We start from the raw sequence: 17,561 nt of genomic DNA on the forward strand, positions 1-17,561 counted from the left end.
CAATTTTAATAAAATTCTGTTTTTAGTAGATTATAGTTCTAATAGCTTAAAATTGGTTCGATAAATTGCCCTTACATGAATATATTTAAATTTCAGACAATCATATTAAGAGGTGAAACTTTTTTCTATAACGTTATGAAAAGTGCCTACCGGCTAAATTATTTAGTATATAAAAAATATAAATAAAATTTTACTAAATTCTTTTTTAGTATTTTGATAATTTTTGAAATTTAGAATTAAAAAAAAAATTAAATCGTGTAAACTATTTTTGAGAAAATCGTTTTAAAAATAGAAGCGGGTATATATAATTTCTTAAAAGGGAATTGTTGAATTTGTTTTTTTAGTTTTTATAGCACGATTACCAACATGGGTTGTAATTTATAATTTTAATACGAGTATCTACCGATTCTGTTCAGGTTAATCCAGACTATTCCCCTTCCGGGTTTTGAGACATTCTGGTTCTCCATCAAAAAATAGAGGGGACGCCAATCGGGAGAGTTTGATTGAAACAAATCCCAATCGGGATGGCCTCCCGATGTTTTGAAAAATATTCTCGTCTCAATTGGTAGATTACTCCATCGCCCATCCATTTGTTGTAAACCTTGTTATTTTCATGAAAATTTACCTTGAAAATAATTAATTATCAAAATTAAAAAAATATAGTTTTTGATAACAGTATGTTCCTTGCATATTCTAATGATTGTAAAGTTAATATAGATGTAAGTATTAAAAATCATTTTTAAGTAATTATTACAATCATTTTTAGACAGATTTTGATACAAATATTTTTTACAAAGTAGCAATATAAACCTGACCGATTGATCGATGTGAATTTCATTCGACCAATTTAAAAAAAGCAATATTTTAATTACCATTTCTTAAAAAACTGCAAGTTTTTTAAAACCCTAATTTTGTGGAAATATAATTTTGTTTTTAGATAAGCAGTTCAGTATTAAAATTTTCCTAGACAGTGGTTGAATCAGGGATTCAAATATAATAGCTGTTTGTAGGTTGAATGTTTCTAAATTCAGATTACACTTGTGTAAAACGTAACTTATTTTTTTAGGAAAGTGTAAGAAAATAAATCAGAAAAATAAAAAACTGAAGTGGAAACCACTTCCTTCTACGTCCTATTAAATTTCATAGACACATTTTTTTTTTTGCAATCGGCGGTTAATAAATATATAAATAAATCAAGATATTTAAATTTAAAACAAAACGGAAATGAAGTCTGATTCCAATCGATGTGCCTTCCCCTTGTAGATCCAGATATTTCATTAATTAAAATTTTATTTGGCTATAACTCTGGAACTAATGAAAATAACTACCACTTATGATATATCATTGAAAGTTCTCAATGAGGGCTGTTTACTGCAGTTAAGAAAAAAAATTCAAATTTTTTTTCAGTCTAAAATCCAAATGTTTTTGGATTTTGTGTTGGTTTTGGACCCTTTTGGTTCAGTCAATTGCAATCAAAAAGGGAGGTGCACAACTACATGTTACAACAGTCTTAAATCCAAAATTTCAACAACCTACGGCTAATAGTTTTGAGTTTTTCGAGATACATACATACAGACGTCACGCCGAAACTAGTCAAAATGGATTAAGGGCTGGTCAAAATGGATATTTCCATTGAAATCTGAAAACCAAAATTTTTCGCGATCACAATACTTTCTTTACTTCGTAAAAGGAAGTACAAATATAAAAACTAATTGGCCAATTAGAAAACGAGAAGGGTTGATTAAAACAGTGCTAGTAACAGGTGAAAAGATGATGAAGAATTATAAAATTTATACGCAGTATTAAAAAAATAATAATAATTTTTAACAGATTTAAGTGCTTATCTAGACAAAGAAGTGAATTGAGATGGACATGATACAAGGGACTTGCCTAAGGCCTCATTATATGATAATATTTTTCCTTATTTTAAATTATCCTTTATGTTAATTCTCATAAAAATGTTTAGTACTGTTATAAAATATTTATGTAGGATCGAAAAGATGTTTCACTTCTTGTAAACAAGGATAAAGGAAAATTATGTGTTATTACGCTTTATTTTATCATAACAGAAAATAACGAACTGTAATGCGTAAAATGAAATATGAAGCCCGTATTTAATGTTACGTGAGAAGTAAAAAAAATTTGATTCATGACTTGTTCTGAATTTCAGTCTTTCTTAATGTGCAGTATATTTAATAAAAAACGATTAGGCCATTTTCCAATTTTTAATTAAAAAAAGACAGAGTAAATCAACTTTAAGATCACTAAAAATTATATATTTTATAAAATTGTCCTGTTGATATTTTGATATGCTGGCGTATTTAAATCGATGGGGTGTGGCAAGTTATCGGCGGAATTGGAGAAGTTTAAGCAACATTTTTTTTCCTTTCCCAATCCACTTTAGAAAGCAGTTCAAACATTTTTATCCTTGCATTAATAAGAAAGGATATCTGGACGAAATTTTAATGTTTTGGGAAGTTTTCCGATGATTTGCAAACAATCAAAATGTGGAAAATAAAGTTTGTATCAAAACAAAATTGAGAGGAGAGTATAAAGGTTATATAATGACCTATGGACGTTGCATGAGAGTAATTCTGACGTTGCCCTGCTGACTGAACTACATTTATCCGGTATTGTGAAAATATTTGCTGGCTGAGGACTACATATTTCATAACGATAACTAATCCGTTACTGGAAATGCATATTTCTGCAGAATTTTTTTTTCCGGAACCAGTATACTTACAATCGGCTCCTTAGGTGGAAACATAAGTAAATCGTTTGATAATAAATAAGCACATTGTAGGAGCCCACCTGGCTGGTCTAGTGGTTAACTCGCCATCGTAAATCAGCTGATATCGAAGTCGAGAGTTTTAAAGTTTAAATCTTAGTACAGGCAGTTACTTTTTACGGATTTGAATTTTAGATCATGGATACCGGTATTCTATGAATCATACATCAATTAGCGATCAATTAACCATACATCTACATCTCAGGAATGTTCAACCTGTGGCTGAACAAGACTACACTTACTTCATTTACGTTCGTGCATATCATCCTTAGTAATACCTGACGATGATTCCGAAGGCTAAACAGAAAAAAAAATAGAAGCACATTGTAGGGGTATCGTAAGGAATTCGCATAAAAAGTAAATTCATAATAATAGTTTTCAGTAAACAGTATTCTTAAAGTCCATCAGTAAAAAAAATTATCTGGCAGCACTTCATAGTCCGTAAACACAAACAATTAACAAATAAAAACCAATAAACATAATCAATAAAAGAAACAAACAAATAATAAAGCAATAGCTAGTCGAACAAAAAACAAAACAACTTGTAGATAAAACAAAAAAAAAATATATCTATAATTAGGTATAAAATATAATTAGGTATAAAAATATATAACAAAAATAATATCACTGGATTTGGAGATAGTAACTGCACAATGTTGCTTAGAAGCTTTTTTTCTACATTTCTAATTGAAAAAAAAAATACAACTTAACAGTTTTCTTACGTTAAACCCAAAAACATGTTATTTTTTAACCCCAATTTTTGTATTTTACGCCAGATATCTTTAAAACTAATGGATGTACGGTTCTGGGATCCATTTCTTTAAATATTTTCAGGTCGAAAACTGAGAAAAACATTCGCCCCATGATTTACCTTTCCAGAATTTCGGGAAATCTTTATTTCACCGGGGGAACCGAAATTCGGACGAAATCTTTCGCTAGCCGTAACTCGCTAACGAAGCGTTTTTGAATCTATATTTATATGAAATTTTTTTCTATTTTTATATATAGAATCAGATCTCGAGAGATTGCCGTATAGTTTTGAATCGCTCTGTATATAACTTGTCCGTTTCTAATTTCAAAAATTATGATTTTTTTTGCATTTTATATATGATTTTAAAAATGTTATCTATAAATTATATTTATGTTTTTTTTTGCAATTTTTTTATGCCAATATATAAAATTTATTTAACAGATGTGTCATGCACCACACCCAGTAAAAGGTGATATGATGACGTAACTATCAGTATGATTTTCAAGGGACATAAAATATATGTGTAATAATATATTGTGTTATTTAAATGTATTGATAGAAAGTTGTATTTAAATTAATTCATTAATTATAAATTATATCTTTAGTATATATTTTTTAATCATCTCTGGTTGTTCCTTTGAAGTCAGTTTGCGTGTCTAAATCACGTATTAGTTGTTAGCGGAAAGTTTTTGCATGGTTGTATAGCGATAGAATAAGGTCTCGTTGACGTAGGTTAGGTCTTTGTGAACCGTTTCGTTGGTAACTTACTTAGGAGAGTTAAATATTATTATAAAATTTTTAATTGGAAACCTTTAAAGTTTAGCTTTTAGAGAAAGCTTAATAGAACCAAAAAAATTGGAAACCTTAGATCCAAAGTACCAAACTAATACTTATAATGTTAATTTAGTTACAACGGCGTAGACCGTCTAATAGGAAATGAGAAGACTTTTCGTTGGAGTATGCTTTGTAAAGCATCAGTCACAGTCTATTATATATACAACAAACCAATTCAATTAACTAAAATGTAAGTTATTTTATTTTTAATAAATTTAATTAAAAATGCGATCGAGAAAATTTTCTTTATTTTATAAAAAATCACAGATATTTCTAAAAACAAGAAATGGTTTTTAGTAATTCTCTATTGGGGGTATTTCTCTTTGTATTTTCATAAATAATACAATACAAAGAGAGAAATTATAAGGTCCAAATACCTAAATGATCTTACAAGAAATATACAGTAATTTTATGGTTAAACAATACTTTTTTCCCTCACACCGACTGGATGTTGGTAAAATTGTTTTTTTTTGTTGTACTTTTTTACTGTTTAATTTGAGGTAACATTTTTTTATATAAAAATCTTAAAAGATGTGTCAATTAATTTATAATTGTATTGTTAATTTTGTGTTACGTATTATTTATATTTGTAATTAATTTACGGCGTAGGAGACGATTACTTCCAGTGCTCTAGTGTAAGATGTGTTGCCTACTTAGTTCCTAATAGAAATCCACTTATTCTGATTCATGCTTTTGCCGAGAGGTTGCGGTTGTTATTAGTGTAGTTTGTATCCTTTTTAGTACACTATTTGAAGTACTTTAAAAAATATCCGTTAATAATGCAATATTAATATTTTTAAAGTTTTTTTTAATAAAAAAAGGTGATGTGCAATGAGTTTGAAATCACTTGTTATTTATTTATTTTTTTTTTAATTTCCTTAAAAATTTACTTTCATAATCCAAAGAACGTTTGTAAATGATAACATTGATGGTTAGTCTTTTGGAAAAAAATCATGAAACTGATTGTCTTCATAAAAATCTTTACTTTTTCTCATATTAACTTAAGTAATTTGATATTTTATGAAAGGAAATATGATTTTTTTTCTGGTGAAATATTTTTTATTTTCAACAATTTTTTTTTGCTTAATAATATTACCACAAAAGTTGGAACTTGCGCGCGAGATATTTATTCTAACCTACAAAAGATACGTGTGCTAAATTGTACCGGACAGCTGAATTAGAGGTACGTTTCATACCTCTAATACATTATAACTTAATAACAGGTTTAAATGTTTTAAAATGAAATTTATGATTTCGTTTGCTATTCCCTGAACGGCAATTATTTGTATCTTTTTTCTAATGATAGATGTTTAACAATCAAAATGCCCACCTAGGTTTAGATCTTAGGTAAACAGTTTTTGAGTGTAATCTTGTTTTCCGATTTGTTTCAGTACTCGTTTTTATATTTGTTACATATATTACTGGTCATTGGTTCAGTAATGTTTCTATTTTGTAACGTTTCGAAGTAGAGAGTACTAAGGTTCCAATCCTAGTAAAGGCAGCTACTTTTATACGGATTTGAATACTAGATCATGGATACCGATGTGTTTTGGTGGTTGGATTTCAGTTCACCACACATCTTAGGAACGGTCGACCTGAGATTGTACAAGACTACATTTATATTCATACATATCATCCTCGTTCATCCTCTGTAGTAATACCTTACGATGGTTCCGGAGGCTAAACAGAAAAAGAAAGAACATCTTTGTTGAATTAACTTCTTGTTCTACATAATTTCTTAAATAAAAATAAATTGTACTTTTGTTACACCCCCCCCCTAGAATTTAATCCTGAAAATTGTTCCATATTAGTAATTAAATTTACTTGACCTTCTCTTGAAATACAATAAATAAGTCTTCCAATTTAATCTATCTTGAAGCTGCAGTCGGCGTTGGATGCAATCAGTACGTGGCTGAACAAATGAACCATTGAAGTCAATCCGGCGAAATCTACCCGCGTTATGTTTACGACTAGAAGAGGAGACTGCCCCCCATTCTATTTGGAATACTTTGAAATTCCTCATACAACTAGTGTGAGATACCTTGGCTTACACCTAGACCGACGTATGATGTGGAGAGATCATATACTGGAAAAGAGACAGATTCATCATATGTGTAAGCTAATTTGTAGAAGTACTCAGTTGTCTCTTTGTAACAAAGTCCTTCTATGTAAGAAGAACGTTTTCTTTTCTTGAAACCGATATAGACGTATGGGATTCAGCTCCAATATTTTCTGCGGGGACCACTAGTAACAGCAGTGATTAAGTGATCTAAAAATCACAGAACAAGATATTAAGGAAAGTATCTCGACTGCAATTCTAAAATACATGAATACCTGGTGATTCCGTATCAGATGAGATTGAACGTTCCAACTCTAAATACATAGTCGGCCTAAATAATCGTGTAATTCCCCTTGCTTTGAACCTGCTAGATAAGGTTATTATCGATTGAAAAGGGTTCATGTGCTTGATCATGATGAACGTTATTGAAGGTACTATATTTTTATGTTTTTTCGGTACTTTTTGTACCTTGTGCATTTACTTTCTGTTACTATCTTTTGCTTTCATTGTTGCTGCTACCTATTTACTGTTGTTATCGTTTGTCGTATTCTTTCGTTGCATTTCTCTACATTTGCTCAGCCTATTTTCTCAGCCTTTTATTTAATCTTTCATTGTTTAGTTTATCTACCTGTGTTCATATGCTCTTGAGGATTTTCTATTTGATAAAAAAAACATGGCGTGCGAATTGAATACTTTGGGACACATGTCGTCCATAGACTGGACAAGTTCTAGAACATAGTGATAATAGTGCTTATAACATAATGAGTGTTTACTGGATATTAGTTGTTATTATAAGTTGGTTTATTAACCCACCGGGTTGGTCTAGTGGTGAACGCGTCTTCGCAAATCAGCTGATTTCAAAGTTGAGAGTTCCAACATTCAAATCCTAGTAAAGGCAGTTAGTTACTTTTATAAGGATTTGAATACTAGATGTGGATATCGGTGTTCGTTGGTGGTTGGATTTCAATTAACTACACATCAAGTCTATAGTATATAGACTTCACATACGCTCATACATATCATCCTCATTCATCTTCTGAAGTAATACCTGACGGTGATTCCCGGAGGCTTAAACAGGAAAAAAAGAAAGGGGAAAAAGTGAACATGGGAAAGTTCATGTTTTATTAACAGGAAAGTTTTTGTTATTATAATCTATTACTGTTTTTTTTTTCGTGGCGGCTCATCGTTGGATGTCCGTCTCGCATGTGATATTTTAACACATTATTTACTTATGGTTTCGTCAGGAAAACCGATTGTAAATTTTTTTCTACAGAAAAAAGGAAAAAATCTATCTAATTTACTGTTTTTTACAGTTTTGGGTATTTTGATATTTTTTTAAACTTAATTTTAATTAATACATCTGTAATTTCTAAAAGTTATATCATCTTGTTTACTGGAAGTTGAGTGTTTTCTTTTTTTATACAGAGTGTATCGCGGAGTTCTCCCGGGACTTTCATAACCTATTCTACTCGTGAAAATAGTGGAAAAAGTTTACATAAACATATGTCTTAAAATGCTTTATTTACGGGTTATGGTTAGTGAAAAAGTTCGCTCGGGTTTCAGCTACCTCGATTAAATGAGGTCGTACTGAAATTTTTAGGACGTTAATTAAGAGGCAGAATTAATGATTTCTTATAGTTTTTGACCTGAGAAATCGAATAAAATAGGTCGCACAGCCGTATCTGCTGTAAGTTTTGAGAAATCTGGGGTGAAAATCAATAAAACGGGGTGAAATACCTGTTTTTTTTTTTTTTTTTTTTATGTTTGAGGTGTAATAACTTTGTTAAATGTGTAATAAACAAATAAAACTTATAGAGAATTTAATTCTGAACAAAATAGTGTAATATAAATTGAATAAAACAGAGAAAAGTTTGAAAAATTCGAATTTATTTAAAAATAATGAATTACTACATCTGTCAGAAAAGTACGTACTTAACGTAAATAAAAACCAATTCTTTTTTGGCGATGTGAAATTTATAATTTCCCTTAATTAACGTCCTACAAATTTCAGTACGTCCTCATTTCAGCGGGCTAGCTGAAGCCCGAGCGAAATCTTTCACAGTTGTAACTTGCAAACGAAGCATTTTAGGATATATGTTTATATGAACTTTTTCAATTATTTTCACGAGCAGAATAGTTTATGAAAGTCCCGGGAGAACTTCGTGATACACGCTGTATATATTTCTTCACGAATATTTACAGTTTAAAACTGATTACAAATAAAATTGTTACAATTATGTTTAATAAAAATTGTAATAATTCTCATTTAAACAGTAATAAAAAATAATTTTTTTGGAATTAAATATTGGGTTACTAAACTTTTAATATGCTCTAAACATAATGATAAATTCATCGTCCCGTATTTATGATGTATGAATAAATAAATAATGGTATAAGTACTGAATATAATTTAACGTTGTTAAGTATTTAAAAAGAAAGATGGAATATAGTATATGTACCCACTATCTTGTTTGGCATCCGTTCAGAGTCTGTCAAAATGTGGTTGATTTTCATTTTTCAACCGTTTCTTCATGTGCACTCTTCCGTCTATATTCAGTCGCGGTATAATATAATAAGTGTAACGAGTTATGCTTTCTTGTCTCGGTCTTCATGATTGTTGGGTAAGTTCATTTTTTTGTTTTTTAATTTAAAGATTTCAGTGTTTTTTGTTAATAAAATCTCCCTTCAAAAAGATTCACTTTCTTATCGTAATGCATTTTCTGTTATATAATTGTTATAGTTGAATGTATTGTTTTTTATTAATTTATTTAAATACCTCCAGTCTGTATTCTACTGTACAGTATTATTTTGGGTTGGCTAAAATTCTAATGATTAAAATAGGAATTTAATAATTCGCCTAACAAATAAATAACAAATTATATAGCTAACTATAATTAAGTAATAATATTTATAATATGATTGCTTGATAACAAAATTAATATAAAAGAAGTTAACATTATTTCTGTATGTTTATTATTATCATTTCTTTGCAGGGGCATAATTTGAAGTTCTCTCTCTTCTACATGAATTCGCTTTTTAAGCTCAGGAAAGAATATTTTACCTGAAAATCTTTGTATTGTTTCGTTTATTCGAGCTAATTTGAACTTCAACCTGTGAATAACGGATGTATGAACTTGTATTCTGTTTTAAAAGATATTTCCTTCATTCTATGTAAATTGGAAAATTACATTCTGCTTAAAACCAGTTTCCAAAAATTTTTACCTAAGTTCTAAACGCAGGTGGACATCTTTTCGAGTGTTTAACAACCACCAGTAGTAGACACTATAGAAAATATATGTATAAAAAAATATTTTTCTTTACTTTTTTCTCACATTTAGCGTTTTCCCAGAGATCTTTGCTTCGTCAGTACGTATGAAATTATATGTTAGATTAAAAATTGTTTTAACGTTCTGATATAGCATAGATCTTTGAAAAAGCGTTAAAAGTGATAAGAAAAAGTGAGAATAATAGGCAGTAAGTACAAGTCAATTAATTTTTATAAATATTATATCTTGCTACTAGGATGTAATTTTTTAGATTTTTTATGAACTATAAAAAATTGTTTTTTTTTTATTCTGGATTTTAGAGTAAGATTATATAACAGAAGCAAAAAATTATAATCTATATTTATAAAACAACATGTGACTGATTCATAATCAACGCCTAGCAAAAATACTGAAAATAATTAGATGAGAATTTGTGTACACGTTTTCCTTATGGTATAACTGTACAGTAGAAAAGGTTTTTCAGATTCCTAGTTTAAAGGGTTAAAATGGAGTAACAATGAAATTTACTGTTCTTTGAATTTCTGGATACAAATGAAGACAAACTTGATTTCTGTTGTTTTTAATCTTCATCTACTTTTATTCACTGGTACTTAAGTACTAAAACATAGAATGTAGTAATACATTTTTGTATTTAAAATGTATATTTCATACCGTAAGATAATTATCATTTCAATTTATCGTATGCAATTCCTTGTCTTCCATGTTCTTCCGTTACAAGCAATCTTTCCTTTGAGCTTGCAACTTTTCAATTGATAATATAAAAATACGAAAATAAAGCATTTTGTAGTCTTATTATGTCTTTAACATTCTAAAAAATATGTAAACTACATTTAAATCCACCCATTTTTCTTCTGATGGTTGATTCTACAGAGTTCTGTTATGTTTCCATTTACGGCAAGTAACAGCAGAAAGCTGCTATTTTGGCTCCTAATTTATCAACAATTTGTTGATGTTTCAAAGGATTTATTCTCTAGTTATCATAAAGAATAGGCTAAAGATTCACCAAAGTATTTATAATTATTATTAATATGTATACTTTTTGCTAACATTGTCATTTTCGTATTGAATACAGTTATGTACCTTTCTTAGCTTCATCGTAATTAAATCATAGGTTGACGCGTTTCGGATATCCTGTGTATTTAAACTCACTGTGCTGGCAGTGAGTTTTGTAATGCCAGAACAGTGAGTTTTGAAAATGGAGTTTATCCCAAACGCGTCAACATATGAGATTTAATTATGTCGAAGGTAAGAAGAATAGATAGATAATTGTACTCAATACAAAAGAAAAGATTTGTTCTAATTGCTGCCAAGTGAAGAAATTTAGTTCACTGGAAACCAATGTAAGTTTGGCTCGGGGCCGGATTGTGTAATTTTACATTTTTATATTACGGTGTAAATGACAACGCTGTTGTTCTTTCCTTCTTTTTTTCTGTTTAGCCTCCGGGAATTACCGTTCAGGTATTACTTGAGAGGATGAATGAGTGTAAATGAATGTCTTGTACAATCTCAGTTCGACCATTCCTGAGATGTGTGGTTAATTGAAATCCAACCACCAAAGAACACCGGTATCCACAATCTAGTATTCAAATCCGAATAAAAGTAACTTCCTTTACTAGGACTTGAACGCTGGAACTCTCGACTTCCAAATCAGCCGATTTGGGAAAACGCGTTCATCACTAGACCAACCCGTTGGGTTTAACGCTGTTTTTCTGTTCTAATCATGTTAAATGTAGTAAAGGTGGAAAGGTTATAGGCTCTATTGGTTGTTGAGCAGTTCGTTACCATGGTGATTTCCCAAGGTTGCTATTAGCCAGTAGTGGTAGACCAATATATTGGTCTACCAGCAGTGGTAGACCAAAGAATTGTTGGCTCATTGACTTTGACGCTCAAATTTAATTCTTAGGGGCTTCTTAGCATATTTTTTCCCAGATTTTGGAATTTTAGTAATAATTTATAAAACGTATTTCAAATTACTTTAGCTGTAAATGACGTATTTTATTTATTGGTAAACTGCTGTCATATAAACGTGTTAGAAAAATAAATGGTTCCATTGATATGACATTAATTATAGTAAAATTATGAGCTAATTTTATTATGAAATTTGTATTTTATTTATTCATTTTTCTATTTCAGAGCCAGGTAGACGATATTGTGGAAGGACAACCTTGTCTTAATTGCTGTACCTGTTCGGGATTTCAACCGCATCTTTGGAGGTATTTTTTGTTTTATCAAAATTTTATTTTTTTCATTATTTATTTTATCATAACGATTAATTAAAATGTACGTTATTATTTTTACCCGTTTTATATATATATATATATATATATATATATATATTCCTCGCAAACTACGACGCTTGGGTTATGTTCGGTAGTATTTTATTCTGGAACCGTTGAATAATCTCCACATTGTTATTACTGGTTGTGCCCCAGAGTTCAATTCCGTAAATCCATACCGGCTTCAAGAAAGCTTTGTAAAGCGAAGCTGCCTTGTAAAGAAAATTGAGATCCCTTACTCAATATATCCAGTACATCTTTTTAAAATTAGTATCAAACAACTTCTTTTACTCCCTTATATGACCTCTCCAAGTTAAACAACGATCAAGGTATAAATCCAGATACCTTAACTTACAAGCATAAGGTATTCTGACACCGTCTAAAACAACTCCAGGGCAATCTTTTTTTCTCATCGTGAAGGTAACGTTCACGATTTTCAATTAATGATTTGAAAAAATTTTTTTTACATATTTTAACGTAAACAAAATGACATTTTTATACGGTTTTATTTTACTCACACCGTCTGAAATCAATTATTATTTGAAAACAACCCTCTTTTATGACTATTTCATAATCTGACGTTACTGATATCTATTAATTAGCGAAGTTATAATGAAATAAATTTAAATATGGCTTAATAGTAAAAAAAATACTAAACACACAATATTATTTCATATTATTTGTTTGTTTATATAATAGCGCATATCTTGTAAAAGTAAAAAGGAGGGGAAAAGGTTGAAGTATTTTTAAAAAGAACACTTTTTTACTTAAAAGTGTTCAGTGGTGTTTTCAGTGGTTCTTAAAAAAAGAACCCCTGAAACGTACTGAAAATTAAACATATATTTAAAACTTAGAATAGTATTAAGCTTTTATAACAAAGTAAAAGCACTGGCTTTAAAAAAATGCCTTTTTGGTTCAACAAACATCACAAAAAAAATGAGTGTAGTTATAAAAAGAGTGTAACTTTTAAAAATGATAGATAAAAATAATATCATTGCCCTCCTCGCTATTTTTAATGATGAGGAGCCCTCCCACTTTTGTATTTTTCTTAAAATACTACCAACGTTATTTTGATGGCTAAAAAATGTGTATGTTTTAGTAAATTTTCATTAAAACCTTTCTTAAAAATGATTTTGTTCTTTCGTGTATTTTGTTAATAAACGTTGACATAACAATCATGTTCTATTCTGTAACTGTAGTGTAAATATTAACGCTAATTCAAAGAAAATAATGAAATAAAAAATAATACTGAGAGAAAAAAGGTGTTCAATTGATCGAAATTACTGTGGTAGTTTTAAGAATGGTTTTTCACTCAGCAGATTGTAATACACTGCACGATTACCTCTTAATTTTATGTAGAAAGCGCCTGCTGGATAGGCAGTTTGCAATACGTAGGTGTTGTCCTGGTAGTTAACGTTGAATTGTTGTAGGCGGTCTTTCTGCGTGGGTTGAAATATAGTAGCTTTATTAATAATGTCACATTTTTATTAATTCAGGTTTTAGTTTTTTTGTTGTTATTGTATTGATTTTATTATTAATCTGATCTGGTTCTACATACGTGATTAATTTTATTACGAATTTGTTAACTCTATTTTTTTTTTTAATTTGTATTATTGTTGTTGGCATGTTATAGTTATATGACTTAATGCTATGTTACTTATTATGATACTTATAAGGTTTTTAACTTTTTTTTATTAAGAGTATTGTCAGTACACAAAAAAATCATTTTATTCGTAAAATTAAAATTTTTACTCAAACCGCTGTATTTGTTATAGGTTACTAGATGATTACGTTGAGTTTGTTAATGTTTTTTTTTATTTATGTTATGACACTTCATGTGGTATTGTGGTACAATATAGCATCTTTCCGCATCATGATGCTCAAATTTTCAGTATTTTAAAATATCATTTTAAGTTTCTATTTATTTTTAATAATATTATATAAAATTTTATGTTTTTTTTTTTTAGTAAAAAATAAACAATAATTATAAAATTTATTTAAAAATGAATTGTTAATTACTTATTGTCCGATTATTGTTAATTACTTGTTATTGTTTAGAACGCCTAAATTTCATGAAATTGCTCACTAAGTGAATAGTATTATTATCTTGTAATCAGAACGCAATGTATAAAATATGAAATAATTTAACTTCGAAAATATTTTTATCGCATAATCGAACTAAAGTTTTTTTTTAATAATTTTCTTGCGTGTTAAGTTTTAATTAATGCTTTAATTGTTTGAGAATTTGTCAAAATTTGTGACAGATTTCACTCCAAGTAGTTTTTTTAACTATATTTAACCTAAAACCAGTTTTATTAAAGTGTCAACAGGAAAAATAGGTGAAATACATTAGGTTCTACCAAATTTCTTACGTTCATTGAAGGCTTTTTTCCATAGAAAAGTAATTCAATTTGAAATATATCCCCCGTTTTTTGTTCGGAAAGGTATGTTAAAAAAAAAAAAAAACTGACCACACAGTTGTAGGATTTTACAGTCACACGACTAAAGCCACGCTTCGGGAAAGTCCTACAGCTGTGAGTTGTTTCTGAAGTACGGCTTACACGCACATACACAACTTAATCTGAAATATTAATAATTTTATTTAAATATAATATTTTTTCGTTTATTTAATTCAGTGATTCTACCTAAAGTGCGTGCGCATACCGTGTTTAATTCGTGCGGATGTGGCGGTACTAGCGGCGACGGTCAGCACTAACAAAACTAATGCAATTTCATAACTTACGTACAACAAATTTCGCTTGTACGGTCAGCAGACTGGTGTGGCCACGAGATTTAACGCTCCAGATACCGTGCCAATCGCGTTCTAGACCTCGCTAGACCGCTTTAAATATTATTCATTTATTTAATTTACCTCTCGCCTGTGACTTCACAATAGAGCAGCAGTTTAAAACCATTTTTTGGGTGGGAGTGCGATTTCGAAATTTTTTTTCAAATTTTGTTAATTTTTAATTGTTAACAAATATGCCTAAGAAAAATATAACCTTAATTAGGCGAAATAACGAGATACTGAGAGTGACGTTGCTGTACAGCATCACCCCTTTGACTTTTTAAGTTGGAAATTTAGTAGCATCAATGCCTCATATATAGAAGTAATCTGACCCAGTTTGGTCAAGATCGGTCCAGTAGTTCTGGAGATATAAGATAAATCCTGGCAGATCTCTACAAGCGATTGGTTTGCTTGGCATTTCTCCCGTCACTACCCCATTCGGTCGCCCTAAAGTATAAGACCAAATATCTGTGCCACAAACGGCTACTGAGTCTTGAAACAGTTCAGCGACCAGAGTCCTAACTAGCTCCTAGAACTAACCTAAAAGCGTGAGCGGAATAAGCGTGATGCTATACACCACTCGCTGGTGTGTTCCACCGCTCACTTGTCATATATCGCTAACATGGATAGGCGCACTTTACAAGTGATAAGAAAGTCCAGTAATCCAATATGCGTTAATAATTAACCTGTTTCAAATCCCCCATTTGTAAAGTATTTATGATCTTGAAATACCGCTTACTGAATTTCAGCTTATTAAATCATATCGCTAAATATTTTCTCAAAGAATAAAAAGGTACCTTTATCTATGATATTCTTAAAAACAGTTGACAGTCATTATTTTTATGTTAAATCATTTTGTTTAGAAGGTTACTAAATTTACGACTCCTCATTAGAAGTAATATTACTTATATACAAGCACTTTAAAAACAAGTTTCTCCGTGTAAAATAAATAATTTGTGTACCGTGGTATTTATGAAATGAAATAACATGTACGGGCTTCTGAGTAGTCTTAATTATGAATTAGTATAATTATAGTAAAAAATAATCCACAGGAAACTGCGTATGTATAAAATTCACTTCTTAAACGCTGAAAATAATCCTTCAAAAGATCACTGAGAGGAGTTCGAAGTAGAAACGTTTTATATATATATATATGGTTGAGTGGTTTGCTTTCACATGTTAATCAAGCTCTTTTACTTTGCTGATGTTATAGCTTTGAGCTACGCTGCAAAAAGGAAAGTATGGTAATCGGTCAAAAAATGGGGTATTGTTTTTTTTACATTTCTCGACATTTCATCATCCAGGAACCACCAAAAAATTTAAAAATATGGAAGGTAATGTGCTCCACATACGTGTGTTGGTTTATTTGAAGCTTAATAATAACGTTCAACTGAGTAAACCGATTTTGATGAAATTATCTACAGAGACTCATGTAAATGAGGCAATTTGTTTTTAAAATTTTGGTGTCAATATGTCAAGGGACTGTGAGCGGGGCTCAGTTTTCTCAAAATTTTGCAAATATAACCCCACTTTATATTAAGTTGCATGCTTATCTTACTATTTAAAAAAAAATTGCCCCAAAATTCTTCTCTTTCCCAAAAATTGAAAAACACTACCTTTTCATTTATTGCTTGTTTTTTAAACGAATTTTTTTATGCCTTCCTAGTCATTGTAGTAATGCAAATGAATCCAAATAAATAGTTTGGGCGCAATATTGTCTGTGATGGATCCGATCAAAGTTTAAAAATATCGATTTTTGAATTTTTCAAATTGTTTTTTTGATTTATTAAACTTTAAACGTTATTAAGAGTTTAAATAATAAAATTTTAGTAGTAATATTACAATAAAATTTCTTCATAATTCACTCCTCACTCACAAAAAAAATATATGGTAATTTTTTATTGGTTGTACATTTTTAATGGAACAATTTTTTAATTTCTTCCATTTAACATAGTAAATGTAGAAAAATCAAAAGATTTTCTTAGAAGATGATTTTGAAGGTGGGCAGCAGAAAAAAAAAATACAGATCTTTTGAATTTTTAAACTTTATTTTTTGATTTATCTAATTATATAATGATAATTTTACAAGAAAATTTCATCCCAAAATAAGAAATCTTAGGTAACGTTTTTCATGTAGCCTTACTTTTCCCACTGTTTAAGAATAAATAACCAATGCCAGGAAAGTATTACAACTTTGTTGTCAGCTTTTTTCATTATAATCCGTCAGCCCATTTATCATTTCTGTAAACAGTTTTATATAATAATAAAAAATAATGATAAAAATAATTTCTATTGACGTGTTGCTTAATGATTTTAAACAACGATTGAATATAGAGGTTGTTTTGCAGACATTTAGTTTTGTAATTAAACATCATTCATGTTTACTGTTTCCTTTGTTTCCTTGTTTGCACAAACTTAAACGTTTTCTTTTTGTTTCAGTTAATTTAATTTTTATTACTTAATGTTTCATAATGTCCTTAGTATTTGAACATAAATTACTCTTCGACTGGAATGGTAATAAATTATTATTGTCATTTACGATCGAACTGTTCCCTTATTAAATTCATGTTTGACGCAAAAAAATCAAGACTACCATAAAATTATAATTTATCGTAATTAACAATTTAAGTTTCGTAATCAAATTTTTTTTATTTTCTTGTCGGCCAGTTCTCGCTTCACTCGCTCTTCCAGTCCAGCCAGGGAGCTTTGCCCCCTAGACTTCCACTGTGTTCATTTTCTTCATGTTTGTGAGAATAATTCTGATAAAGCCTGTTCAAT

General features: G+C 29.7%; 1 protein-coding gene across 1 annotated transcript in view; it reads left to right on the plus strand.

The window, feature by feature from the left end:
- Positions 1-17,561, plus strand: part of Lmpt (four and a half LIM domains protein limpet) — a 913,540-nt gene that overhangs the window by 151,316 nt on the left and 744,663 nt on the right. Inside the window, exon 2 of the mRNA XM_075376627.1 lies at positions 11,853-11,932. Coding sequence (XP_075232742.1) covers positions 11,853-11,932 — 80 coding nt within the window. The remainder of the gene's footprint in view (positions 1-11,852; positions 11,933-17,561) is intronic.

Source organism: Lycorma delicatula, chromosome 10 (genome assembly GCF_047948215.1).
Source record: "Lycorma delicatula isolate Av1 chromosome 10, ASM4794821v1, whole genome shotgun sequence".
Classification (NCBI taxonomy): Eukaryota; Metazoa; Arthropoda; class Insecta; order Hemiptera; family Fulgoridae; genus Lycorma; species Lycorma delicatula.